General features: G+C 37.9%; 1 protein-coding gene across 3 annotated transcripts; it reads left to right on the forward strand.

Annotated features, from left to right (window-relative positions):
- Positions 1–53: 53 nt before the first annotated feature.
- FMO5 (flavin containing dimethylaniline monoxygenase 5) lies at positions 54–26,797 on the forward strand. Of its 3 annotated transcripts, none has more exons than XM_066362115.1 (9): positions 54–184; positions 653–830; positions 8,044–8,232; positions 11,277–11,439; positions 12,236–12,378; positions 16,034–16,233; positions 19,723–20,075; positions 23,362–23,434; positions 25,547–26,797. In XM_066362115.1, exons 2-9 carry the CDS (start codon positions 696–698, stop codon positions 25,890–25,892), a joined length of 1,602 nt encoding a protein of 533 aa, XP_066218212.1. In that variant the 5' UTR covers positions 54–184; positions 653–695; the 3' UTR covers positions 25,893–26,797. The 3 variants fall into 3 exon arrangements, with proteins under 3 accessions (XP_066218212.1, XP_066218211.1, XP_066218209.1); XM_066362114.1 differs by lacking the exon at positions 54–184 and adding an exon at positions 287–436; XM_066362112.1 differs by lacking the exon at positions 54–184 and having other exon boundaries at positions 443–830.

A 26,797-nucleotide genomic window follows, 5' to 3' on the forward strand; every position in this document is an offset into this window, starting at 1 on the left:
GGGGTTGTTGTGTTTCCCTTCACCAGCAGGAGTTTGCCACTTTAAGGCAAACACCAGGAAGTTAACAGTGGACACCAAGGGGCCGGCGGCAGTGGGGGTGGGGTGGGAGCGATGGTGACAGAAGGCATTTCTGTCTCCAGAGAGAGCGGTCGAGAGTGCGGACAACTGCAGCTGAAAAATAAAGGTTGTAGGATTAATTTTTTCTGCCGAAAGCGAGTTCCGCCTATGTTTTATTCCAGCGAAAGAGGGAGAGGGTGCGGCTGAGTGGGCGGGGTGTTGGCCAAAAGAGGTGGTGAAGCATAGCGCCTCCCCACTGGCTGTTGCTGTTTACGTTTTGTTGCTTTCAATTTTCCTGAAAACGACCGAAAGTGCAGAGCAAAGTCCAGAGTGCTGCTGAAGGATCCGCCCGCTGCTGTAGGAAAGGTCGTGAGATTAGGTATGACCGCAGAGCTCTCAACTCCTGGCCTCAGCGAGATCGCACTGGGCTCCCCTGTCCCACGCGTTGTAATTCCCTAAGGCTAAAAGATCGGCAGAACCCAGTTTCCCGAAAGACACCTGTTGTTGCCAGATTTATTTGGATACCACGGCTAAGGTCTTTCTTGAAAGCTGTTACCTGATATGTGCTTCTTGTCTTTTGTCATCCTTTCTTTAGAACAGATTGCGTAGACCCAACCCTGTGAAGATCTCTGGAGACCATGACCAACAAAAAAATCGCAGTGATTGGCGGAGGTGCTAGCGGGCTCACATCTATCAAGTGCTGCCTAGACGAAGGTTTGGAGCCCGTCTGCTTTGAAAGGACTGATGACATCGGAGGGCTCTGGAGATTTCAGGTAAATTTGGTTTATTAATACTTGGAACCCTCGCTGCAAGTAGGTGCATGAGATATTTAATCTTGTGTCAAGAAATATGATGGCCTTGACAGTGATTAAATCTGCTAGAATTCAGCCTCCCGACCTCTTCTCAACAGCCATCGTCTCAATACCATTTCCTCTTTCCCTAGGCTGCAGCAAAATGGAACACAGGTATCATTTGTTTTTCCTTTACTGATATCCAGGAAAATGGTACAGAGATCATTTTCCTTTGAGTGTTGATGCTATCCAGAAGAGGGTAACACTGGGTGGTGGTGTGTGTGTGTGTGTGTGGGGGGGGGACAAAATACCAAACAGAAAATATAAAGTGCTTAGAAAATTTGGAGTTGCTCCTGGTCTGCATTAATAGGTAAGTGATGTAGATTACCTGCTACCAATTCCTTCCAGGAATTCCCCCCTTTAATCTTCTGTAACCTTATATTCTCTCTCTCTCTCTCTCTCTTTCTCCCTCACTTTCCTTCCTCCCTCCCTCCCTCCCTCCCTCCCTCCCTTCCTTCCTTCCTTCCTTCCTTCCTTCCTTCCTTCCTTCCTTCCTTCCTTCCTCCTTCCTTCCTTCCTTCCTTCCTTCATGTCTGGTTCACTTTCAATAATTCTCTCATAATCTTAATCATTCAGTAGAATATAAAATCTGGCTGCCTTCCTTCCTTTGAACTTTTTCTTCACTTGAGAAATCAAATCAGCTCAAAGTCCTGTCTTGAGAAGGCAGAGGACACTTCCAACTGGGTTTTCTTATCTTTGCAAATATTCAGGGTGGTTTTTTTTCTTTATTTCTTCCTCTTCTTCTACTTCCTCCTCCTTCGACAGAGAGAGAGAGAGAGAGAGAGAGAGAAGCATCTACTCACTTTTCTACTTAGTGGTTGCCATTAATTGCTTCTCATATGTGCCTTGACAGGGGCTTGGGCTGGCAACCCTGGGATCAAGCCAGCAACTTCAGTACTCCAGGTTGCTGCTCTATCCACTGCACCACCAGCCAAGGCATGCAAATATTCAGTTTTAAAGTGGAGTTGCTTTAATATGCACATCCAGAGTTGTAACTTGTTACTAACAGTTAAAGTATCATCTACTTAGGTGATAGTTAATTTTATTATATTCCAGAGAATATTAACCTCTTTTGCTGATCTCCAAAGTGACATACATTGAGTTTGTTTTTAAACTCACTTTCTAAACCAGTGAATGGTATTGGGGTGTCCACATGTTTCATACTTCATAAAAACTAACATAATATTGACCAGTTATTTAATAGTGGCTTTACAGCATTACACAGTTGAAGAACAGTACTGTCCTTTTGCATCTTGGCTTTGTCTTGGGGTCTAACTCTATTTAACATTAATTCTTACTTAGTTCTAGAGTGGACACCCCTTAGCAATCCATAACCCCTATGCTTCTGTCATAATCAGTCCTGGGCATGGGCTGAAAAAGCTGTTAGTTAGTATTTAGTAATCAACAGAAAATTCTGTTTTTGTATACAGCCATGATGTAGTGTAGAAGTAAACAGCATGGTCTGTTAACACATGTAGTCTGTGTCTGTACCACTGGCTATGTCTGTGAACCCACATACACTCTGTGTCTGCACCACTGGCTATGTCTGTGAACCCACATATAGTCTGTGTCTGCACCATTGGCTATGTCTGTGAACCCACATATAGTCTGTGTCTGCACCACTGGCTATGTCTGTGAACCCACATATAGTCTGTGTCTGCACCTACTAGCAGTGTGATGTTGGGGAAAATCAGTTAATTTCTCTGCACCTATTTCTTCTTCTTTAAGAAGGAGATAATAATAGTACTAATAATAGTACCCACTTTATAGAGTTATTGTGGGGATTAAGTGTATGAATAATTGTGTCAATTATTAATAACAGTGCCAAGTACACAATAAGTGCTACATGTAAGTTATTATTCAGTAGGCCTGGAATGGGACCCATGCATTTTTGTCTCTAGTAAGCATCTCAGCCAGGTTTGACGACTACTAATCAGGCATGAAATCACCATCCCAGGGTCTTCCATCCACCTATTATCAGGTACCTAACTTTTATCTCCAAGGTAGTTTAACACTGTCCTCTGTTAAAGACTTGACTTGGAATTTTTTTTCTGATTATCCTCTTGGCAGATTTCAACAACTTAAAAGTTACTTCCTTGAAAATAAATAAGCTATATTTCATCATAACTCTCTGACTTATGTTAAGGCAGACCACATATGTGTCTGTTATATACTACATCATATATTTTTCATATATTTTAATATATACATATATATTATCTCATGTGTGTGTGTGTGTGTGTGTGTGTTTATGTCAGAAATAGCTGTTCTTTTGTGACAGTTCCCAGAAATACAGTATATATTTTTTTCTTCTCAAATACCATCACTTGCGTTTTCTTATCTGTATTCGTATTCCTCTTTCTCTATGCCACCTGCCAAAGAAGAATAGGATTCACCACTTGCCTCCTTGTTATTGCTAAAACTTTCTAGTAATAGTTGCCTCCCATATGGGAATACATTTCAGGATCCTCAGTGGATGCCTGAAACCAGGGATAGTACCAAACACTATATATACTGCTTTTTCCTATATGTACTCAACCTATAATAAAGTTTAATTCATAAATTAGGCACAGAAGAGATTAACAATAATAACCAATAATAAAGTAGAACAGTTAAAAGTTATATGAATGTGGTCTCTCTCAAAATAAATACCTTATTGTTTTATATTCAACTTTTCACTTGAATCACTTTATGACTTCTCTTTGGCATATTGCAATTTGCAGCATCACTACTCTTGCACTTTGGGGCCATTATTAAGTAAAATAGGGTTCCTTGAGCACAAGTCCTGTGATACTGCTGACAGTTGATCTGATAACCAAGATGGCTGCAAGTGACTAACTTGTGGAAAGCATATACAGCATGAATATGCTGGGCAAGGGGATGATACATGGATGGGTTGGAGAAGAACAAAATGAGACTTTATTATGCTACTCAGAATGGCCCAAAATATAAAACTTAGAAACATTTTTATATTAATTAATTTATTTTATTGAATTTATTTAGGTGACATTGGTTTGCAAAACCATACATGTTTAAATTGTACACCTCAACAAAACATCATCTGCACATTGCATTGTGTGCCCATCACCCCAAGCAAAGACTCTTTCTGTCCTCATTTTCCCCTTCTTTGTCCACCTCCACCTAGCCCCACCCCCTTTTCCCTGTGGCTATCACCACAATGTTATCTGTGTCTATGTGTTATGTCTATATGTTTTTTGGCTAATCTCTTCAACTTCTTACATCTAGTCTTGGAATTGTTTATTTCTGGGATTTTCCATTTAATATTTTCAGATCTCAGTTGACCTTGGGTAACTGAAACTGCAGAAAGCAGATAGGGGGTGAGGGAACTACTGTATATATAAGTTCTCATGGCATGAATTTCAATCAATTTTTTTTGTGTGTGTGACAGAGACAGAGAGAGAGACAGAGAAAGGTACAGATAGGGATAGACAGACAGGAAGGGAGAGAGATGAGAAGCATCAATTCTTCGTTGTGGCACCTTACTTGTTTATTGATTGCTTTCTCATATGTGCCTTGACTGGGGGGCTACAGCAGACTGAGTGATCCCTTGCTCAAGCCAGAGACCTTGGGCTCAAGCTGGTGAGCTGTGCTCAAACCAGATGAGCCTGTGCTCAAGCTGGCAACCTCGGGGTTTCCAACCTGTGTCCTCTGTGTCCCACTCCAATGTTCTATCCACTGTGCCACCACCTAGTCATGCTCAATCAATTCTTGATATCACTAATGTTAGGTAAGACTGATGGTGGAAAAGTACACTGCACTTACTTCCACTCTCTCCAGCATAAGTTTCAATTTTACCCCATTTTTGCTAACACTGAGCTATTGCCTCTTAAATAAGTGAAAATGAGGCAAAATGAGAACATAGAGTTGTCCCTCGCCATATTATGGTTCACTTTTTGCAGCTTCACTGTATCATGGATTTTTAAATTGTATATATCTAAATTTGTATCACGAATCTTTTTATATATTGTGGGATTTTGCAGTATGTGGATATTTTTATATATTTATTGTTTTAATTATTTTTGCAGTAAAATAAACATTGTCTAGCCTAAAAAATTGAAAACTATAAAAAATTAACTAAAACATATTAAAAGAATATTAAATCAAAATAAAATACATAGCATACAGCAGATGAGTAGACAAAGACTCACTCATATGGAAAACGCAGCTACAGCTGCTTCCACTTGAGCTAGTTTGCCCATGTGCTCTTCTTGGCAGTGCGGTACATTCATCTCATCGTCATCACCTTCATTGTCCTCAGTACTGCACAGCTAATTCATCACCATCTTCATCATTCAAATTGTAGTATATTCACTGGTGAGTACCCATATAGAATTTATATGTTGTTAAAATTACGTAGGTTTAAGAGTGTAGAAAGTGTTTAAGAGCATAGGAAGTGTTTATAAGAGTGTGGGAAAGGTTAATAACAGCATGGGAAAGGTTTGTAAGACTGTGGGGAGGGTTTATAAAGCCTTAAAATATATAGAAATAATAAAATAGATATAAGGTTGCTACTTCACGGATTTTCACCTATCATAGGGGGTTCTGGAACCTAACCCCTGCAACAGATGAGGGACCACTATATATACTGGACAGAATTTAAATTAGTACAATGATTTGTGGAGAGCAATCTTATAAGTATATAAAAACCCTTGAAATTTACCTGGACTTAGAAATATGTAAAATAATTAAGACTGTAACTCAGATGGGCAGTTCTCACTTGGAATCTCAGGTCATTGCAGTCAGTTGACAACCAAGACTGGACATCTGCTATGGTCTCTTTCCTCACATGTTTAGAACTTCAACTGAGACAACTAGAATTTCTGGGAGCTGACTAAACAACTCTCTATCTCATACATTCTCTTCATGTGACTAGCTTGGCCTTCCTCACAGTATAGTAGTCTCAGAGTAGTTGGACTTTTTTTTTTAATATAAAAAATTAAATTTAACAGGATGACATTGATCAACAAAAGTACATAGATTTTGGGTAAACATATCCACATCATTTGGACAGTTGATTATGTGGTATACCCATCACCCAAAGTCAAACCATCCTTCATCACTTTATATTTGTCCCTCTTTATATCCTTCTCCCACCCCCTCCCCCACATCCCCCTCTCCCTGGTAACCACTGCACCCTTATCTATGTTCATGAGTCTCAATTTTGTTTCCTGCCAATGTGTGGAATCATACAGTTTTTAACTTTTTTTGATTTACTTATTTCACTCAGTATAATGTTATCAAGGTCCATCCATGTTGTCATAAATGATACTATGTCATCATTTCTTATGGCTGAGAAGTATTCCATTGTATATATGTACCACATCTTCTTTATCCAATCCTCTATTGATGGGCACTTTGGTTGTTTCCATGTCTTGGCCACTGTGAATAATGCTGCAATGAACGTGGGGTTTCATGTGTCCTTATGTACCAAAGTTTTTGAGTTTGAGGGGTATATACACAGTAGAGGGACTGCTGGGTTATATGGTAATTCTATTCTTAATGTTTCAAGGAACCACTATACTTTCTTCCATAATAGATGTACTAATTTACATTTCCCACCAACAGTGAATGAGAGTTCCTTTTTCTCCACAGCCACTTCAACACTTGTTGTTACCTGTCTTGTTGATAATAGCCAATCTAACAGGTGTGAGGTGGTATCTCATTGTAGTTTTGATTTGTGTTTTTCTGATAACTAGTGAAGGTGAGCATCTTTTCATATATCTGTTGGCTATTTGTATTTCTTCTTGGGAAAAGCGTCTATGCATGTCTTCTCCCCATTTTTTAATTGGATTGTTTGCTTGTTTGTTGCTGAGCTTTGTGAGTTCTTTATATATTTTGCATATTAACCCCTTATCTGAGCTGTTGTTTGTGAATATCATCTCCCATTTAGTTGGCTGTCTGGTTTTTTGTCAGTTTCTTTGCTGTGCAGAGGCTTCTCAGTTTGACATACTCCCATTCATTTATTTTTGCCTTTGCTTCCCTTGCCTTTGGAGTCAAATTCATAAATTGTTCTTTATAGCCAAGGTCCATGAGTTTAGTACCTATGTTTTCGTCTATGTAATTTATTGTTTCAGATCTTATATTTAGATCTTTGATCCATTTTGAATTGATTTTTATGGAAGGGGATAAACTGTAGTCAAGTTTCATTCTTTTGCATGTGGCTTTCCAATTTTCCCAGCACCATTTATTGAAGAGGCTTTCTTTTCTCCATTGTGTGTTTTTGGCTCCTTTGTCAAAGATGATTTGCCCATATATATGTGGTTTTATTTCAGGGCTCTCGATTCTGTTCCATTGGGCTGTGTGTCTATTTTTCTGCCAATACCATGCTGTTTTGATTATTGTGACTCTGTAATATAATTTGAATTCAGGGATTGTAATACCTTGGTTTCAGGGTTTTTGTTTTGTTTTATTTTGTTTTCCTCAGGATTGTTTTGGCTATTCAGGGATTTTTATGGTTCCGTACAAACCTGGTGACTTTCTGTTCCATTTCTTTAAAAAATGACATTGGAATTTGGGTGGGAACTGCATTAAATTTGTACATTGCTTTGGGTAATATGGCCATTTAAGTATATTTATTCTTCTATTCAAGAACATGGTAAATTTTTTCATTTCATTAGGTCTTTTTCAATTTCCTTTAATAATGTTTTATAGTTTTTAGTATATAGATCCTTTACATTCTTTGTTATGTTTATTCCTAGGTTTTTGTTGTTGTTGTTGCAACTGTAAAAGGGATTATTTTTTTTAGTGTAGTTGGACTTTTTACATAACTGCTGATTTCCACCAGAGTTTTCTAAGAGAACTAGTTAAAGACTATAAGACTACTTATGATTTAGCCTTGGAAGCCATTCAGTATTTTCCCAAGTTCATGCTGTTAGTTAAAAGCAAATTATAAAGACAACTCAGATTCAAGGGGAAGAGACTATATAAGGCACAAATACTGGGAACTGTGAAGGGCTGGGTGTGTGTGTGTGTGTGTGTGTGTGTGGTGTGTGTGTGTGTGTGACTTTTTAAAAAATGGCATTTCTTTCAGAAAACTTTTTGAAGTGTTTATTGACTGTTTATAAACCATGTAATTAATTCACAAGTGGCTATGAATGCTCCTTATTTACTGCAGGAGAATCCTGAAGAAGGAAGGGCCAGTATTTACAAATCAGTGATCATCAATACTTCAAAGGAGATGATGTGCTTCAGTGACTATCCCATCCCAGATCATTTTCCTAACTTTATGCACAACTCCCAGGTCCTGGAGTATTTCAGGATGTATGCCAAAGAATTTGACCTTCTAAAGTATATCCGATTTAAGGTAAGGAATTTTGTGGGTATCTTTGTGCGAAGTTGTTTGTCAAATAAATGAGTAGAGAGGCTTAATTTACCAGTACTTACGTGTAAATATTGGTTTAATATCACATGTATCTATCCTATCTACATAGAAATTGCACTCTTTGTCCTTATAGGATGTTCCTCTTTTATATATTTTGGCTGCAGCTTATGGAAGCCACCTGCCAGAGTGTTCTCATTGCCTTCATTCTGTACTATTTTACTGCAGTAAAAGAAATTAGGGAGAATGTTTTTCCAGTTAGAGAGGGGAACTGACAGGTATGGAAACTTTAAAAACCCCTGCTTCCACAGCTTGTCCACCAAGTTCTCAGCCCTTTTATACTTTCTGAAATATTTTCCAATGCATTATTTTATATGATTATGAGAACCCTGTTAAGTTGTTATTGGGAAGTTATTGAGAAAGCAAAGAAGTTAGTGCTGGTGAAGAGGAAAGAACATTGAAATGGGCAATAAAAATTTTAATTCTAGTCTTTGTTCTATTGCTAACCAACTTGTGACTCAGACAAGTAAGTTCCTCAACTCTACATGTCTTAATTCTCTTTTCTGTAAAACAAGATGATTGTACTAGATCATATCAATGGTTTCTTCCTGCTGTAAAGTCTTCCATGACTTTTTTATCATTCTTAGCCATGACCTTAAAAGACAGATATTTCTAACAGCTGGCAAAAAGCTTGAATCTTCTACATTTCTTTTTCCTTGTGATGAAAACTTTTAGCAGTTATTCTCTTTTTCTTTTCTTTTCCAAATGAGAGGAGGGGAGATAGACACACAGACTCTCACATGTGTTCCAACTAGGATCCACCCAGAAACCTTATCTGGAGCCGATGCTCTGCCCATGTGTGGCCATGCTGGCAACCGAGCTATTTTTTAGCACCTGAGGTGGAAGCTCTACAGACCCATCCTCAGTGCCTGGGGTGATGCACTTGAACCAATTGAGCCATGGCTGCAGGAGGAGATTAGAGGGGTGCAAAGGGGTGGAGAGGCAGATGGTTGCTTCTCCTGTGTGCCCTTATGGGGAATTGAACCATGGACATCCACATGCCAGGCCAAAGCTCTACCACTGAGCCAACTGGCCAGGGCCTGTTCTCTTAACAACTTTCAAATATGTCATACAGCAATGTTAACTATAGTTACATGTAGTACGTTATCTCCCCAGTACTTATTTATCTTATAACTGAAAGTTTGTATCTTTTGACCACCTAATTCAATTCCCCTACCCCCACCTCCCTTCTACTTTCTGATGATTCTGCTAAATCATGCCTTTTTTCTGTTTAACAACAATAATGAAATGGTAATATCCAGTGACAACTTCCAAAGTAAGTTATATCCAGCCCAGTAGTGCTTCTCTTCACTTGTTTAAATATTTACTAAACAAGTTTGTTACCATTCTAAGCAGTGAAAATACTAAGACAAAAACATAACAAAACAAAATCCAATGATTTTATATCTCGTTAAGGAGAAAGAAAACTGAAGAAAATCTTTATTATAAATATAATTAATAATAATAAAGAATGTTGACCTTAAACAAAAAGCCAGTTTTTTCTCCAGAAAAATGGGTTTATTTAGACACAACAAATAATTGCAATCTGGAACATACAACCGTGGTAGGCCATGTGCAAGTTGGCTAAAACAAAGGAGAGGGAACTCTTTATAGAGGAGAGAAAAAGTTGGGAGGGCTGTAACAAAGAGCCTGTTGTGCTTTTGTGATTGGCATCGGGCATGAGAGCTCACCTTTCCCCTTCCTACTTCATTTTAAATGAGGTTTCTGTTTACTTTTTTATTTTTTAAAAGAGTTACAGGGTAATAAATGCTATAGAGATCTTTATGTTACAGCTAAGAGGAGGAATGCTTAATCCATCTAGGCATGAGGCATCAGGCACCAGGGAAGTTTTCTTAGAGGAGATAATATCTAAAGTAGAGTTTGAAGGGTGAGCAGGAATCAGCCAAATGAAGAAGAAATAAAAGGATGATCTATATACAGAGGCACCAGCCTATGTAAAAGCAAGAACTATAAATAGTGCAGGTTGGCTAAAGTGTAAAGGTGTGATGTTTCTATTAGTTTACCAAGACATTGTTGTAGACCCCAGAAGCACATAGGAACACATTCTTAATGTTTCCTTAGGCTGGGTAGAGTAACCCATATATTTTTTTAACTAATAATTATACCAAAATTTTACTGACTATCCCATCTCACAGCTTCTTCTTTTATAGTTACTTGTAAAATAGGCATTTATGGGAGCCAGTGAGTGGGTCATTTACACAAAACTTACATAAATGAGCCACTGAGATGTTTTTCTACTCTGCTAGGGAATAGAACTCTATATCTCAGTCACATGTTTAAGGCTAGACTGTGAGAACAGGATTCTCATCTTTGGGATGAGAAGATATCAGAGGGTCTCAGGATGTTTGGGGATTGGAGGGAGTAGGCAATTAGTGCATAGAGTATCTTAGAAGCACAGGAGAAGGCTAAGCTTTATTTAAGTGTTTCACTGCCTTAGGGCAGCAATTTTCAAACTTTTTCATCTCATGGCACACGTAGCTACTAAAACTCTGCAGTACACCAAAAAAATGTATCTTTGCTGATTTGACCAAAAAAAAAAAAGTAGGCATAATTTTGATTCATTTACACCAGACAGCTACTGTTGTAATGGCTGTTGTCATTTTTTTATTTGACAATCTAAGGAAAAAGAAGTCAGTGCCCTGAATAAAGAAATAGTCAGGTATTACATGTTTTTAAATTTCTTGTGGCACCCCAGTTGCAGATTGCTGCCTTAGGGCAAGGTCCAACAATTGGCACTTTTCCAGAAGCCTGCCAACTCTGTTTTATTTAGCCTGTCTCCTGGAAGTTTTCTCACTCTGTTCTTATTTGTGGAGTATGGAAAGCCAGTATGCCTTCTTCTGTGATACCAGCCCTTTGTGTCACACTCTGCAAGGAGAGTTATGTCAGGGAAGATGTCCACTCTAGAGGCTATGATCACCATTCCCTGTAGCTATCACTTTTCTTTTCAGACTATTGTGTGCAGTGTGAAAAAGCGGCCTGATTTCTCCACTTCAGGCCAATGGGAAGTAGTCACAGAGTCTGAAGGGAAAAAGGAGGTGCATGTCTTTGATGGAGTCATGGTTTGTACTGGCCATCATACCACTGCTCACTTACCCTTGGAAAGCTTCCCTGGTGAGTAGCCAGCCTACCACAAAGGAAAACTAACTCCTGAACCATACCTGTGACCTGATCCCTGTGGAATGAGGGTTTTCAGTCACAGTGATTCCTACCTTGGTATGGAATAAGGCTTATACTAATCGTGCATGTTCTCCTGAAAGATGTTGGAGTAACTTGTATTACTACTATTTGGGAAGGAGAGATAATGGTACTTTTAGAGACTAGAGGGAAGTTAGAGGGATCTATCTTTAGTTTTACAGTAACTAATTTTTCTAAAGATCAAAAGAAAAAACATGGAGTTGATGTACATTAGGTTAAAGGAGGATTTTCAGAAATCAAGGAAACAAACAAATGTTGAGTTTATAAGGAAGAAATTAAGGCTTAAGGAAGGAATTTATTACAATCTTGGGCCTGGATTTATTTTGAAAACCAAAAAGCACCCTATGTATATTTTAGAGTTTATAAAAATGTATACTCCAATTGAAATGGGAGTAGGTTTTTAAAGAGGATAAAAAGACAAAAGAGAATGAAGTTTTTCTGAAGCCATTTATATTTCTGAGTCTACAAGTCCAAAATAAAAACAGGTCCTGAGTAAAGCAGACTATTTATGATAAGAAAATCACAAGGTTTTGCTCTGAGGCTTTGGGAAAAAATGTAGGCAGAAATATTCAGAAAAGCAGGTGTGCAGCTAAGTAAAAGGAGAACATATGGAGAGTATATGCTTAAACTCTATACACACTACAAAAAAAATTATCTGTGAAATGATATCAAGTAAACCATCACCTGATAATTATTTTCCCTTCTTTTTCAGGAATTGAGAAGTTCAAAGGACAGTACTTCCATAGTCGAGACTACAAGAATCCAGACAGTTTCAAAGGAAAAAGAGTCATTATCATCGGCATTGGGAATTCAGGAGGGGATCTGGCTGTGGAGATTAGCCACACAGCCAAGCAGGTTTGAATCAGCAAATTATTTATCATACTTTGCTTCACCCAGGGAGCTGCAGGTAGACTCAACAGAGAGTATGAATACCTGTGCATGGTTCATCAGTGCCAATGGCAAATGTAGGGCTTGCTTTCATTGCCTCACTTGGCAACATTATGATTGATGATATGATGGATCCAAGGTTGCCAGTTAGATTTCCATCATTCAATTGGCCTCACACTAAGGAATTAGGCAATGACCACAGACTGTGCTCATAATTCCAGTCAGCTGTCTCTTCAGAGTGTGCCTCTGGCTTTGAAGATGACTAAATAATAGGAGAGCTTGCCAGAGTGCGGCACTCAGAAGTATGGATCCCTGTTGAGCAGCAGGAGTGCCATGTTCTTATGTGAAGGAAAGCACACAGAGTCATTGAAAGCTTTCCACTCATAGGATGGTGGAGGAGTTTTCTGCCTCACTCCCCAAGTGGAAAAAAGTAGCAGTCTAATCTTTCAAAAGACAAAATGCTATATAGCACATGCAGGCAGCTCACCTCAGCCTAACACGTAACATAGACATTTTCACTAAAGCAATTTTTATGTTCTTGAGGGGTTTTGTTTGTTTGATTGATTGATTGGTTTTATTTTGTATCATAGATTTTGAACTAGGGAAAAGGTGTCTTCATTATAAAATCAAGGAAAAAAGATGTCTTTTTTTTTAGAGAGAGAGAATTGGTGGTGGGGGGAGCAGGGGTGAGGGGAGCATCAATTCATTGTTCCACTTAGATGTTCACCCATTGATTGCTTTTCATATGTGCCCTGACTGGGACTTGACCTGGCAACCTCGATGTCACACCAATGCCTTCAGATTCAAGCCAGTGACACCATGGTCTGGCTGGCAACCCTAGGATTCAACAGTGACTTTACGCTCTGGGATGACGCTCTATCTACTACGCCACCAGCTAGGGCAAAGACATGTCATTTTTATATTTTGTTATTCATGTCTTTATTGAATAATAATATCAACAATAGATAAATGTCTTGTTGTTCTTCAGTAACTTTAATTAAGCTATGCTTCTCCACAAAAATGTTTTAAATTATTTTTTAAAAATAGAAGGTTAATGCTACAACTTTGTTAAATGACCTTTACTCAGAAACTCCATTTAGTAATACTTCTTCTCAGTCCTATCACCTTCTGTCACCACAGAAGTGATTTCAGATGCTCCATGAATTAATTCAACAAGCATTTATCAGAAAATAGCTATGTAAACAATAAAGGGTAAAAATGTGTGTGGCTGTTATGATAAAAAGAATGTGCAAGGTATGTGGTGGGGACTCAAGGTATGAGTCTTCTTTAAGGCTCATTGACTTGTCAAATGGTCAGTTATAAGGAACTGCACTGGACCTGGACAGTTGGCTCAGTGATAGAGTGTCAGCCCCATGTGTGGATGTCCGGTTCGATTGCCAATCAGGACGTCACTTCTCCACACCTCTCTTTCTCTTCCCCTCCCACAGCCATAGCTTGATTGTTGTTTCTAGCGAGATGGCCAAGATGGCCGGGGAAGCTGAGGATGGCTCCATGATCAGCCACTAAAAATAGCTCAGTTGCAAAGCAACAGAGCAATGCCCCAGATGGGCAGAGCATCCCACCATATAGGGCTTGCTGGTGGATCTGGGTCGAGGTGCATGCAGAGTCTCTCTTTCTCTGCCTCCCTTCCTCTCACTTAATAAGGATCTGTGCCTTATATGCACTGAGGAATTGTAGACTGCCAAGGAAGAAAGCATACAGAGTGAGTGCAGCTAAGGTAACTGTATCTGAGAAAGCCTGGGAAAATGCATAGCAAAATGATGTTTGCCTAGCAGGGACAGCTCTGTCATACCACTAAAGCAAGCTGAAGAAACTCAATTGCTAGGTTCTGATTTTTTGTTTTACATATTAAATTGTACTTATGAGAGGTGGTTTGTAAATCAAACATTTTAAATGAACCTATAAATTTTAGTGTAACAAGGACATTTTGGTATGAGAATTCTTATGCTCTAATGCATCTGTGAAGAGAAAACATCCCTTTCTTATAAAACAATTTTCCTTATATTTGTTTCTTATAAACCCAAAAATGTAAATGTGCTGTTTGCTTAAAATAAAATATAGGTGGAAAACTGAAATAAGTATGATGATAGCCATTAAGCATTTATTGTTTACTGTATTTCACACCCTTTACAAAACCACTACTTTCACTGTATAAACAGTGCCAAATGATTATTGGCACTGTTTTATACACAGGAAACCTTTAAATTGAGGCTCTGAGCATTTATATTACTCATATACTTACATAACAAAAGTTATATAGATTGCACACGAAACCATTTGGTTCCTAAGACTATGCTGGCTCTTTCAACTGTGACATGTAAAAGTGCTTAATTGTAATAGTGCTAAATTAAGGTCACTGTCGGTGAGAATATATGGGTGAAGTACATGATTACCCCTAAATGTAGACAGGCTACCTTTTTACTTACAGCTGAGACTAAAGACCATATAGCTACAATGTACTTAGATACCTTTTAACTTGAAATTATATCTAGAAAGTTTTATAATGTAGAGAAAGTGATTACTTTTACCAGGTAATTCAATATCAAACATTTATCAGCTCTGAACACGGATGGAGCCAGCAGAGGACATAAAAATTCCCACCAGCTTCCTGTTATTCTACTAGCAATCTTCAATGTTTCCATTAAATAATCAATGAAACATTTTTTTAAGTATAAGCTTTTGTGTCAGTCAGACCTGGGTTGGAAATTCATCACTGCCACTTACTAGCTGTATGATCTGAGGCAGGTTATAAGTCTTCTCTATGCCTCTCATCCATTGAAATGGGGATACTATTACCTACCTCAAGAGGTTTTTGTGTTGATTAAGTAAAATACAGATAAAGGACCTAGCATAGTGACTTATGGGTCACAATTCTCAATAAATGGAAGTGATGATAACAATGTTTTGGAGAGACTAAAAGATGTGTATGCTATAACTTCCACCCTGGAGAAAACATTAGGAGGAACAGAAAATAGGAGTGTTGAACTCCACACGTATATTCTCACCGATGGTGACCTTGAGCACTATCATGATTAAGCACTTTTGCGCAGTTGAAAGAAAAAAATGTTTAATGTCAATATAAATTTTAAATTACAAGGTTTTATTTTGTAATAATACAAACACTGTCAAAGGCAAAAAGGCTGAGGGTTTTGGATTAAATGATTTCCAGTGCTTTCAGCTTTACTATTGCATGGTTTTAAATGAGTTGAACAGGTGGTAAGTGCTAAAGTATTCAGTGGATGGAGAGAAAATTGTCAGCCAAAAAAGCAGTGTCTTCATGGAGGAGGCAGACTTGATCTGAATCTTAAAAATGAATAGGCTCTGGAGAATTAAGAGGATAGGGGGATTTTCAGGGAGGCATAATGACATTAAATAGAAATTCAGTGGTGGTTAAGAGCAAGACATATTCTTGGTCAGTGAATACAACAATTTAATTGTACAATTAGTGTCTGAGAGAGAAACTAGCAGAAAATAAAAAAGGATTGTGCAGGCACTGAAAAGCCAGGCTGAGTTTAAACTTACTCTTGAAGAAAATGGGGTACTTGTAAGGGATTATGAACCAGAAAATGGTAAAAGCAGACAATTTTTTCCCACATCCCAGGTTTTTCTCAGCACCAGGAGAGGGGCTTGGGTCCTGAATCGTGTATCAGATTATGGATATCCTTTTGATGTGGTGATGTTTACTCGACTTAAAAATTTCTTGGGGAAGATTTGTGGTCAGTCAATTTTGAACATGTATTTGGAAACAAGAATAAACCAAAGATTTAACCATGAAATGTATGGCCTAAAACCTAAGCACAGGTATGTTTTCAGGATGGGATTGGGGTGGTAATAGCCAAAGCACAAAAATAAGGACTGTTCACTTAGGCTAATAGTAGAGCTACTGCTATACATTAAGAAAATCCACAGAATCTGAGATCAGCTTTCTACCTTGCTCTCACAGAAGTCCAAGAACTATAATCTTCAGTCTATGCTTCTCTGCAACAAACTATAGAAATGATCCCTGAAAGTATAGTCTTCAGTCTATGCTTCGCTTTGCCATTAACTATCTGATTATTTCCCCAGGTACTAATTTTGTTTTTATGTGATATCCAACAACACAATGGTAGTAGAGGGCAGCGCATCATTCATTCATTCAGCCCACAAACATTGAGCACCTCTTCTAAGCCAAGCATTATACTGGGCATGGGCATACAGAAATTAAAGATCTAATAGTAATACTAATACAAATAATAACACCTTACCTTTTTGAGGACTTAATATAAGACAAGCAGAGTGCTAAATGAGTTACAAGCATTACTTCATTTAACCCTCACAACTGCCCTATAGGTTGGTGTTTTCCCTCCAATTTACAGACATAAAAATTGACACTTGGCCGTGGCCGGTTGGCTCAGCGGTAGAGCGTCGGCCTGGTGTGCAGGAGTCCCGGGTTCGATTCCCGGCCAGGGCACACAGGAGAAGTGCCCATCTGCTTCTCCACCCCTCCCCCTCTCCTTCCTCTCTGTCTCTCTCTTCCCCTCCCGCAGCCGAGGCTCCATTGGAGCAAAGATGGCCCGTGCGCTGAGGATGGCTCTGTGGCCTCTGCCTCAGGCGCTGGAGTGGCTCTGGATGCAACAGAGCAACGCCCCGGAGGGGTAGAACATCGCCCCCTGGTGGGCGTGCCGGGTGGATCCCGGTCGGGCACATGCGGGAGTCTGTCTGACTGCCTCCCTGTTTCCAGCTTTGGAAAAATGGAAAAAGAAAAAAAATTGACACTTAGAGAAACTAATTAGCCTAAGATCACATAAGAAACAAATTGTAGATTCGAGAAATGGACTTTACCTTAAATATTCTAAAGAGAAGACAGACAGTAGAATAAAATAAAGAAATCCATGGCAAGCTCTGAGAGCATGAAGGATGGGAGTCCTCCCACAGCCAGGAAGGTAGACTGTGAAAGCATTTCTAGAAGCTGATTTTAAATGCTTTTTTCCTCCTATTTTTTATTTTTTTAAATGTTCAGATTTACTTCATACAAAATAGTAAGTACAGTGAACACCCATATACCCTTTACTTAGATATACCTATTGTTAAAAGTTCGCTATATTTCCTTTCTCTCTCTCTGCAGATAGATCCATACATGTATATCATACATGCTACATACATATATGCATGCACACATATTTTTCTCAACCATTTAATAGTAAATTGCTACCATTAATACACTTTGCCCTAAATTATCAGCATATATTGCCTGAGAAAAGTGGCATTCTCCCACATAAACATAATACAATATCACACTTGGAAAAATTAACATTGATAAAATACCATTATCTAATGTATTTAAATTTACCCAATTTGCTCCAATAATATATATTTATAGCTTTTTTATTTTTAACTCCAGGATCCTGTCAGGTATTACACCATTGCATTTAGCTGTCATGTCTCTTAATTTCTCGTAATCTGAAATCTCCTTTAAAAAAAAGTCCAAGCCAATTGTTTTGCAGAAAGTTTGTATATTTGGACTTGCATAGTTGTTTTTCATTTTATATTCAGGTTAAACAGTTTTGGCACAAACTTTCATAGGTTATATTGTGCCTTCTTGGTAGATCACATCAGGAGCCACATGGTAACAGTTTATGCCACATTAATGATGTTAAATTTGATCACTTGGATAAGGTGGTATCAACAAGTTTTCTCCTTTGTAAAGATCTTTTTCCTTTGAAATTACTCAGTGGGGTGATATTTTGAGGCTCTGTTTCCCAACAACCTTTTACCTAAGTTATGGAAACTGTAGCATTTATAACTTTTGTGATTATAAAATAAATTGAGGCTTTTGGGAATACTAGCAGATTGTCAAGCAAATAAGAGTAAGGAAGTAGCATTCTAATTATAAATACAAGATCTGTAATAGCAAAAGAATATGCTCTGGGACTTGCATGTAGTCTGGTTTGGCTGGACTTATGTGGCAAAGATGGAAGAGTGACTGAGCACATCTCCAGGCTCACTGGGCAAACCTCTGTAGGATTTGCTAAATAAAAAGTTTAGAATGAAGATAGTTCAGATCCATTGCAAGATTTTAAGCAAGTGAGCAACATAATAATAAATGCATTTTGGAACAACCATGCCAAAAATTATGTAGAGGATATGTTGAAGGGAGATGGAGTAGGAAGCCCTAAAGACAATTGTAATAGTCTAGGTGAGATGGAAAATAGAGAAAACTATTCTGGGGACGATAAGAGGAGAAAGGGAAAAGACTGGGTGGCTGGGTGTGAGACTCGCTGTTTTGTGGCATAAAGCAACTATGTTGATGGTGGTACTATTAGTGAAAAGGAGTAAGTCTGGAGAAAAAAATGAAAGCATGAGCTTGGAATGAGAGCACAATCTATGTCTGAAAGGGTAGAGTCAAGGCATAATTAATTGCAACAAACCAGTAATAGTTATTTAAACATACCAGGTTCTTGAGTCAAGGCTAGCTTTGTCTGAACATGATGGGCTAAGGGTTCACAGAGCCTGTTAACTTAGGATCCAAGGATTCAGACTGCTTTTTAGAAAGGACTGGAAACCCTACCTTAATTTTTTGGCACCCTTATCCTATGCTGTCTCTAGGAAATACTGCTTAACAGGCCCGGGGGATCGCAAGGAAGTTTGTAGAAAATCATTTTGATATAAATTATATAATCTTAGGCTGTGTCACATTGGGCAAGCCACTTACCTTTTTTATGCCTCAGTTTCCCCATATATAAAACCTGGATAATGATACCTGTTCTACTTTCTTCATTGGGGGGGGGGGTTGTGTGAGACTCAAATAATTTATTACATGTACAATCAATTTATAAGTATAAATTACTAGGCATATGTAATTTATTATACAGTTTGGAAAATGATGGTTTAAGTCTAGCTCTTCTTGGGCCTTTGGAACTGGAAATGAGACTCAACAGAATGCTGACAGTCCAGTTCTGTATACTTCTTGTCAAACAGATAAAAACTATTAACTTGTAGCCTTATTATATCACTGAGAACATTACTATTCCTTAAGAAACCATACATGCACTTTCCAAATAAAACCTTTCTTCCTTCACTTCTCAATGTCATCCAGGCTCCAACTTCTTCTCTGAGATCCTGACCTGTGCCAGTATATATTAGACCTTTCCTAAATTCCATGGATAGACAGAGAGGGAGACCACTGGCATATTGTTTATTTACCACCATCAAAATAGAATTTTACTTACGTGTTACTGATCTCTCTCTCTTTCCCTGCCCCCATGATTACTCTAATTTCTCCTTCTTTTTGGTCTTTATCACCACTCACAGAGCTCTGAGTCAGCATCCAACAGTCAATGATGACCTGCCAAATCGTATAATTTCTGGCTTTGTGAAGGTGAAAGGAAATGTGAAGGAATTCACAGAGACAGCTGCCATATTTGAAGATGGCTCCAGGGAAGATGACATTGATGCTGTTATCTTTGCCACAGGCTATAGCTTTGCTTTTCCTTTTCTTGAAGAGTCTGTCAAAGTAGTAAAAAACAAGATATCCCTGTATAAAAAGGTCTTCCCTCCTAACCTGGAAAAGCCAACTCTTGCCATGATAGGCTTGATCCAGCCCTTGGGTGCCATTATGCCCATTTCAGAGCTCCAAGCACGCTGGGTCACTCAAGTATTTAAAGGTAAGTAACCATGTAAGTTGACTACTTAATTACTTGGTAGTATGTTTAACTATGTTTATGTTCTTACTTTTAAATAGCTGACAGAGTATGTTAGATTGTTACAGTGCCTGACACAAAAAATTAGTGCTCAAAATTAATTTTTGAGGTAATATAAAGTAATATTTAACTATGAACATCTATTGGAATCTGCTGGGAAATTTTCCCAAAACAGGCATGCTCTGCCTGGTGGTGTTTATAAGTATGGGGTGGGGGAAACTTAGAGATCATTGAGAAAATGTTCCTCAGGTGATTCCAATGTGCACTCCAGATCAGAATCCACTCATCTAGATTTTAGACAACTGATAAATGTATGTGTGAAGCAAAAGAAGTTTATCTTCTTTCATTATAGATAAAGCCAAATACAGAAATGGTATGATTTGATTTCAGCCAAAAATTAAGACTAGTCCAGATGTTAATTATATCTAGCATTATTAGAAAATTATAATGTCCTAGAACTTATCATTGTTCTTCTCTAAACTGGTCAGAGCATACCCAAAGACAAGCTTTAAAAGTGCAAGGGGAGTGCATTAAAAGGAGAGGCCTGAATGGTTAAGGGATTTGAAAATGTATTATTTGAAGTATAACTGAAGAAGCTGGAGAGGTTTCCCTGGAGCAGATAAGATTCAGGGGAGACAGGAACCCTCCCTTCAAATATCTGAAGCAGTGTCCCAAGGCAGGATTTGATTCCTCAGTATCACTTCGAAAGTTTGCACCAGGACTTTGTGAAACTTTGAGGATTGCACAATATCAGCTTAACATTAAAGACAAACAAACCAACATTTTTTTTCTATCAGCTGGTGCCATTTACAGATGAAATGGGCTGCCTCTGAAATTGTGAGGAATCTAAGCAGAACAGAAAGAAAATGAAAATGGCTGGATGGCCATTTGGCCAGGCCAATATGGAGTAGATTCAAACCGCAGAACAGGAAGAAATCTAACAAAGAAATCATTTGATTTCATGGTGGTTAAAATAAAATTTGCTATCATTACTAATGTTTAATTAAAACTATTCAGAGTTCTTGTTAAAATTACAGCTTCCTATTCCCTAGTGCAGATTGTCATGGTAGCAAAGAAAAAAGAAACGATAGTATTAGAGTTGATAAATCAAAAACCTTCCCAAATTTCCCCAAAGTTCTATTCTTTCTTACAACCTTTTAGCTATATCATTGGGTGAATTTGAAAGGGTTTGGTGATGGAATATATGTTGGGTTTGAAAGCGAGAAAAGAATCTGGCCATTAATTTAAATTGGTAACCTAAGAGGGGGAGCAGGATAGGAAGATGGGAGAGAAAAAATATGATAAAAATATATTATATGTCTGAACAAGAAAACACTGCAAGAACAGTATTAATGAATTAAGAAAGAACTGCACTGCAGGATTTTGTATATATAATACATGCTTTATATGAATATATTCCTATCTATTTATCTGTCTAATCTATAGAAGTTTTTTTTTTGTTTTTTATTTTTTGTTTTTGATAAATTGGCTGCCTCTCCCAGGCAAGAAATATACCTCCTTCCCCGTAATGTTTCTAGTTAATAGAAGTAAAAGTCATGGTTGAAGTGTAAGAAGTAATTTGGAAATCAACTCCCAAAATATGTTTCATGAGCATCATAAGAGACCTATGCTTAATCTCAAATGAAGCATTTTAGTGTTTCCTCATTGACTTTTGAATATAAGTAAGAATTTCCAAGGCTAAAATGAGAAAACACATGGCAAAATGCTGAAGGCTATTTTTTGAGTGTTGAATTTCTGAGTCTCACATTTTAAGAGGGACACACTAGGATAGTAACTAGTGTGTCCAGAGAAGGTCAACCAACCTGGCAGAGTACGTGAAACCCATTATGTGGCAAACTAGTACTCTGCTGCTGATAAGACATGAAGTTATGATAGTTGTTTTCAAATGTTTCAAGGGCTGTCATTTAAGGGTAAGACTCTTTGGCTTCAAAGAGCAGAGCTAAGTCCAGTAGTACAAGTTGCATGGAGATAGACTTTAGGGCCAATAGAAAAAATATGTTGTAGCAACTAGAGCAGCCAGATAATTAAATGATTTCCTCAGAAGGTAATGAAATCACCACCAGATAAGATGTTTAAGGAGGAATGAGATAACCATTTGATTAGAGTATTTGTAAAAAGAAGGCTGGCACTAGGTAAGGTATATTACCATTTTAAAATTATACCATCAAGAATTTTATGGAGTAATTTTATGGCTGGGTGTAGCTAAAATTATCTACATGGCATAGTGCCTATAAATCTGGGCATAAAGTTAATCCTTTAAGCTTAGAGTTGTTTATAGTGATTTTCATACTATTCTACCTTTCTCTAGCCAGGTCCTTGATGTTAAATTTCTACTATGGAACTGTTTGTTCATCAGTGCTTAAATTTGTCTGTCAAGATTGGCTATTATGAGTTGCCTTTGGCTTTACCCCCATTCTGACTAAATAAAAAGTTTTAGAAGATAAGGTTTATCTTCCACAGGACTGTAGGCATGAAATGGGATTGAGAGTTAATTTTTATTTCCCTCTCCCTGTGGTACTTTTTGTTAGTAAGGGGGGCAACTAAGGCTGTGCCCCCAGCTCTTTTACTTTGTACTTTATGTTCCTTATATTCAATACTTTAAGGCAGTGGTGGTCCCCAACCTTTTTTGGGCCACGGACCGGTTTAATGTCAGAAAATATTTTCATGGACCAGCCTTTAGGGTGGGACAGATAAATGTATCATGTGACCGAGACAAGCGTTAAGAGTGAGTCTTAGACGGATGTAACAGAGGGAATCTGGTCATTTTTTAAAAATAAAACATCGTTCAGACTTAAATATAAATAAAACGGAAATAATGTAAGTTATTTATTCTTTCTCTGCGGACCAGTACCAAATGGCCCATGGACCGGTACCGGTCTGTGGTCCGGGGGTTGGGGACCACTGCTTTAAGGCCATTTATCATTTCTTTGTGTCCGTATTTCATTTCCCCATTGAACGACTATGCTAGGGAAGAAGCAGGTATCAGTTGGAAGGCAAAGTTAAGAGAAATAGCTTCCAAAAACAAAGTAGAATAAAGAAAACTACTTATGTTAATTAATATTATATTATGGTGGTGGTAGGGTAAGGTGACCAAGCGAAGGTGTAACTTCCATGGGCACAGAAAACTATTCTGTGTTTCTTTGAATTCTCCATAACATAGTAATTGTTAATAGGATTGCTGTTCCTAGTAAGCTAGCTTTACACTTAAATTTTTGGTTTTTCTCTTTAGGGCTAACGACATTGCCCTCACAAAGTGAAATGATTAAAGAAATAACTATGGTTCAAGAGGAAATGAAAAATAGGTGAGAAATTCTCCCAGGGAAGTATGTGCTTAATTTTTCTACTTAATAAGTACAATATTGTACTATATTTATCTTCATTGTGTTAGTTTAAGGCAGGAGTCGGGAACCTATGGCTCGCGAGCCAGATGTGGCTCTTTTGATGGCTGCATCTGGCTTGCAGACAAATCTTTAATAAAAAAAATAATCACTTTAAAAATATAAAACATTCTCATGTATTACAATCCATTCATTTCCTACCGCTCATGTTCATGGTTGCGGGTGCTTGGAGCCAATCACAGCTGTCCTCTGGAAAACACCAAATTTTTATTGGATAATGCCTAACGTACATGGGTCGTTGTATGGCTCCCACGGTATTACATTTTAAAATATGTGGCATTCATGGCTCTCTCAGCCAAAAAGGTTCTCGACCCCTGGTTTAAGGCTTTAGATTATATAAATATTTTGAAGGAAAAGGAGGTAATAGTGTGTGACGATAGAATGGAGAAATAGCACCAAGCAGTTTGGATATGGATAGGAAAGAAGAGATAAGCTTAAGGCACCCAATTTTCCTCCTTCCTTTCACTGCCAAACTTATGCAATAAATGTTCTGCATTATATGCTCTAAATTCTCACCCTTTCTCCCTAGTAATCTCCCTGCATTGTAACTTCTCCAACTGCTCTCTTCAAGGTCATCCATGACCAACTTCATTTTCCTTCCTCTCTGAGTTTGATGCTTTTAAACATCTCATCCTTCCTGGAGTGCTTTCTTTCCTTGTTTTTCTGGTACTAAAATATCTTATTTCAACTTTCCTCTTCCCTTTACTTCGACTTATTTTTGTCTAGCCACCTTCTGACTGAACAGTTCCTGAGGATATAATTTACCCTTCATTGGGGGTCAACTATGTACATACACTTATAATGGTTTAGGCGTATGAATTTTTTTATTCCTCATAATAACCCTGCAAGGCAGATACTAGTGACTCTCTTTGTGAAAGCTTCATGGACACTCAGAACTATAGGGTAAATGCATGTCTATAAACTCTTGAATCAAAGTAACATTCATAAGAGAGAGCTCTCAAATTCTGTCCTGTTTTGTCTCCTTCTCTTTTAAACTTTAGAATCTGTCAGTTCCTGTGGAATTTCATTTTACCATTTCTACTTCAAATTTATTTTATATTATTTTTTCCTGTCCTTGTTTTTAGATTCTTTCAATAAGCCCATCTGATCTCAATTATTTTGACTTGCCTTTTCTCTTACCTCCTTTCTGTCCCACTGTTCTTTCTTTTATTTTTATTATAGAAAGTAAAAAAAAGAAAGTTACCAATTAGCTCTCTAAATCCCATTCCTTCCACACAGATATCATCAGTTACCACATTTTTCCTTTAAGAGCCCTTTAGCTCTTCAAATCTGCACTTGATGTAATCATTCCCTCTGGCTCCACTTGGAGGGTCACTTCTTCTTGTAGGATAAGTCATCCTCTCACCTCCTTTCTAGATTCTGAATTAACATTGGCCCTTGAAAGTCCTGCTCTGTGTACCCCACCCCTACTGCCCTCATAAAACAGTTGAGGGTCCTGAACTTGAGAATTTTTGTGATGAGTTCTCTCTTTATGATAAAAGCAGAGTTCTCTGGATCTGGATCTGCTATATTTGCTTCATCTATATCCATCTGTGTTTTCCACAACAATCCTCCTCTACTGTAGGAAGTGCCTACAGACATTTTACACTCACATTCTATACTCATTTCTTCTTTATTACTTCACTACACTGTTCCCCTGACTTGTAATACTGTACTTTCCTCTTCATTCTAAGCTAATCCATAGCTTCCACATTCTTCAAGGATTTATAATAGCTCTGTTTTAACTACCCTCTTCTACATTTCTGTTTAGCAGTCTAAAACCATATGATTTGCCAAAAGCCTGATATTCTTGTATATTTCATGTATACCTATCTAATATCCTCCAGTAGATTCTAAAGTCCTTAAGGATAGACAATGTCATCTTTCTTCTCTATCTTCCATAGCTCCTAACCCAATACTGAGCCAGTAACAGGTACTTAGAGCACCAATTAATTAACTGATTGATTGATTGATTACATTGTTGATAGGCCATGGTTTTTGTCTTCTCTGCTTCAGGTATGTGGACAGCCAACGCCATACCATTCAGGGAGACTTTATAGATACCTTGGAAGAACTTGCTGATCTGGTGGGTGCCAGGCCCAATCTGCTGTCTCTGGCCTTCACCGACCCCAAATTGGCATTACATTTATTAGTAGGACCCAGTACTCCAATCCAGTATCGTCTACAGGGCCCCGGAAAGTGGGACGGAGCTCGAAAAGCTATCCTCACCACTGAAGATCGTATCAGGAAGCCTATGATGACAAGAGTAGTCAAAAGCAGTAATTCCACGACTTCAGCAATAACAATGGGCAGGCTTATGCTGGTTGTTGTTCTCTTTGCTCTAATTATAGCCTATTTTTAGCTGTTCATTGTTGTTGCCCCATTTTTCTTTGGGGAGCTGGGTCTAGAGATGCCTTCAGATTCTGTCAAGATTAAACAACTCTCAGTTTCACATTGCCCAGAAATCTACTTTTATTTCTCTTTCCAAAGCATTAATCCTCTTTTCCCTGCAATGAAATTCCAGCTTTTCATTCATATTGATTTATCTTCCTTCTTATGACCCATCATGTTTCCTTCCAGCAGTCCCTATACTGTGAGCTCAGATACTCTCTTATTCACCTTTTTATGTCCTTAGCAGAATTCTTAACACATGATAGGTGCTTAATAAATGTTTGTTATCAAATATTATGGTGGGAGCATAAGTCAATATCTGTATAAGAAATGGATGATTCCATGTAACTCTGCTTCTGAAGGTTTTCTGATTTGGTTTTCTATTAGAAGCTCACTCTTTTATTTTTTTAATATTGTAACTAAATATATGTTTCCTGAGGGATAAAAGAAATAATGGTTTTGTAGCAGTTTTTTATAGCTAAGATATAAAGATACTTAAACATTTTGTCTCATTAGCTATTCACTAGTTTATTGTATATCTGATCTCTGGTCATTTAGATTCTTTTTTCCTTCAGCAAAGGTCTTTATTATCTCAATGAAGAAATTTTTTAGGCTCTTAGGTTGTTTCTAATAATCTAGCATTTGTCAGACGATTCAAGTTGGTTGAAAAACTTGAGATTTTAAATTAGTCCTATCTTCTTTTATCTCTAGTTCACACATTAGAATCCAACAAGACTTTACCTTAAGAAATATAAGTAGCTGCCTACTGTTGTAGCATGGCATACAAATGTAATTTGGTTTGTCTCCCCCAACTCCTGCTTTCTCCTCTCCAACCCCTCCGACACATAAAATAAAAAGTAATAAGTATTTAAAGAA

Source organism: Saccopteryx leptura, chromosome 2, assembly GCF_036850995.1.
Source record: "Saccopteryx leptura isolate mSacLep1 chromosome 2, mSacLep1_pri_phased_curated, whole genome shotgun sequence".
Classification (NCBI taxonomy): domain Eukaryota; kingdom Metazoa; phylum Chordata; class Mammalia; order Chiroptera; family Emballonuridae; genus Saccopteryx; species Saccopteryx leptura.

Coding starts and splice junctions, on each gene's coding strand:
- FMO5 (XM_066362115.1), top strand. CDS start 696: ATGACCAACAAAAAAATCGCAGTGATTGGCGGAGGTGCTAGCGGGCTC. Junction 20,076..23,361: donor GGTCACTCAAGTATTTAAAG/GTAAGTAACCAT, acceptor TTTTCTCTTTAG/GGCTAACGACATTGCCCTCA. Junction 23,435..25,546: donor CAAGAGGAAATGAAAAATAG/GTGAGAAATTCT, acceptor TCTCTGCTTCAG/GTATGTGGACAGCCAACGCC.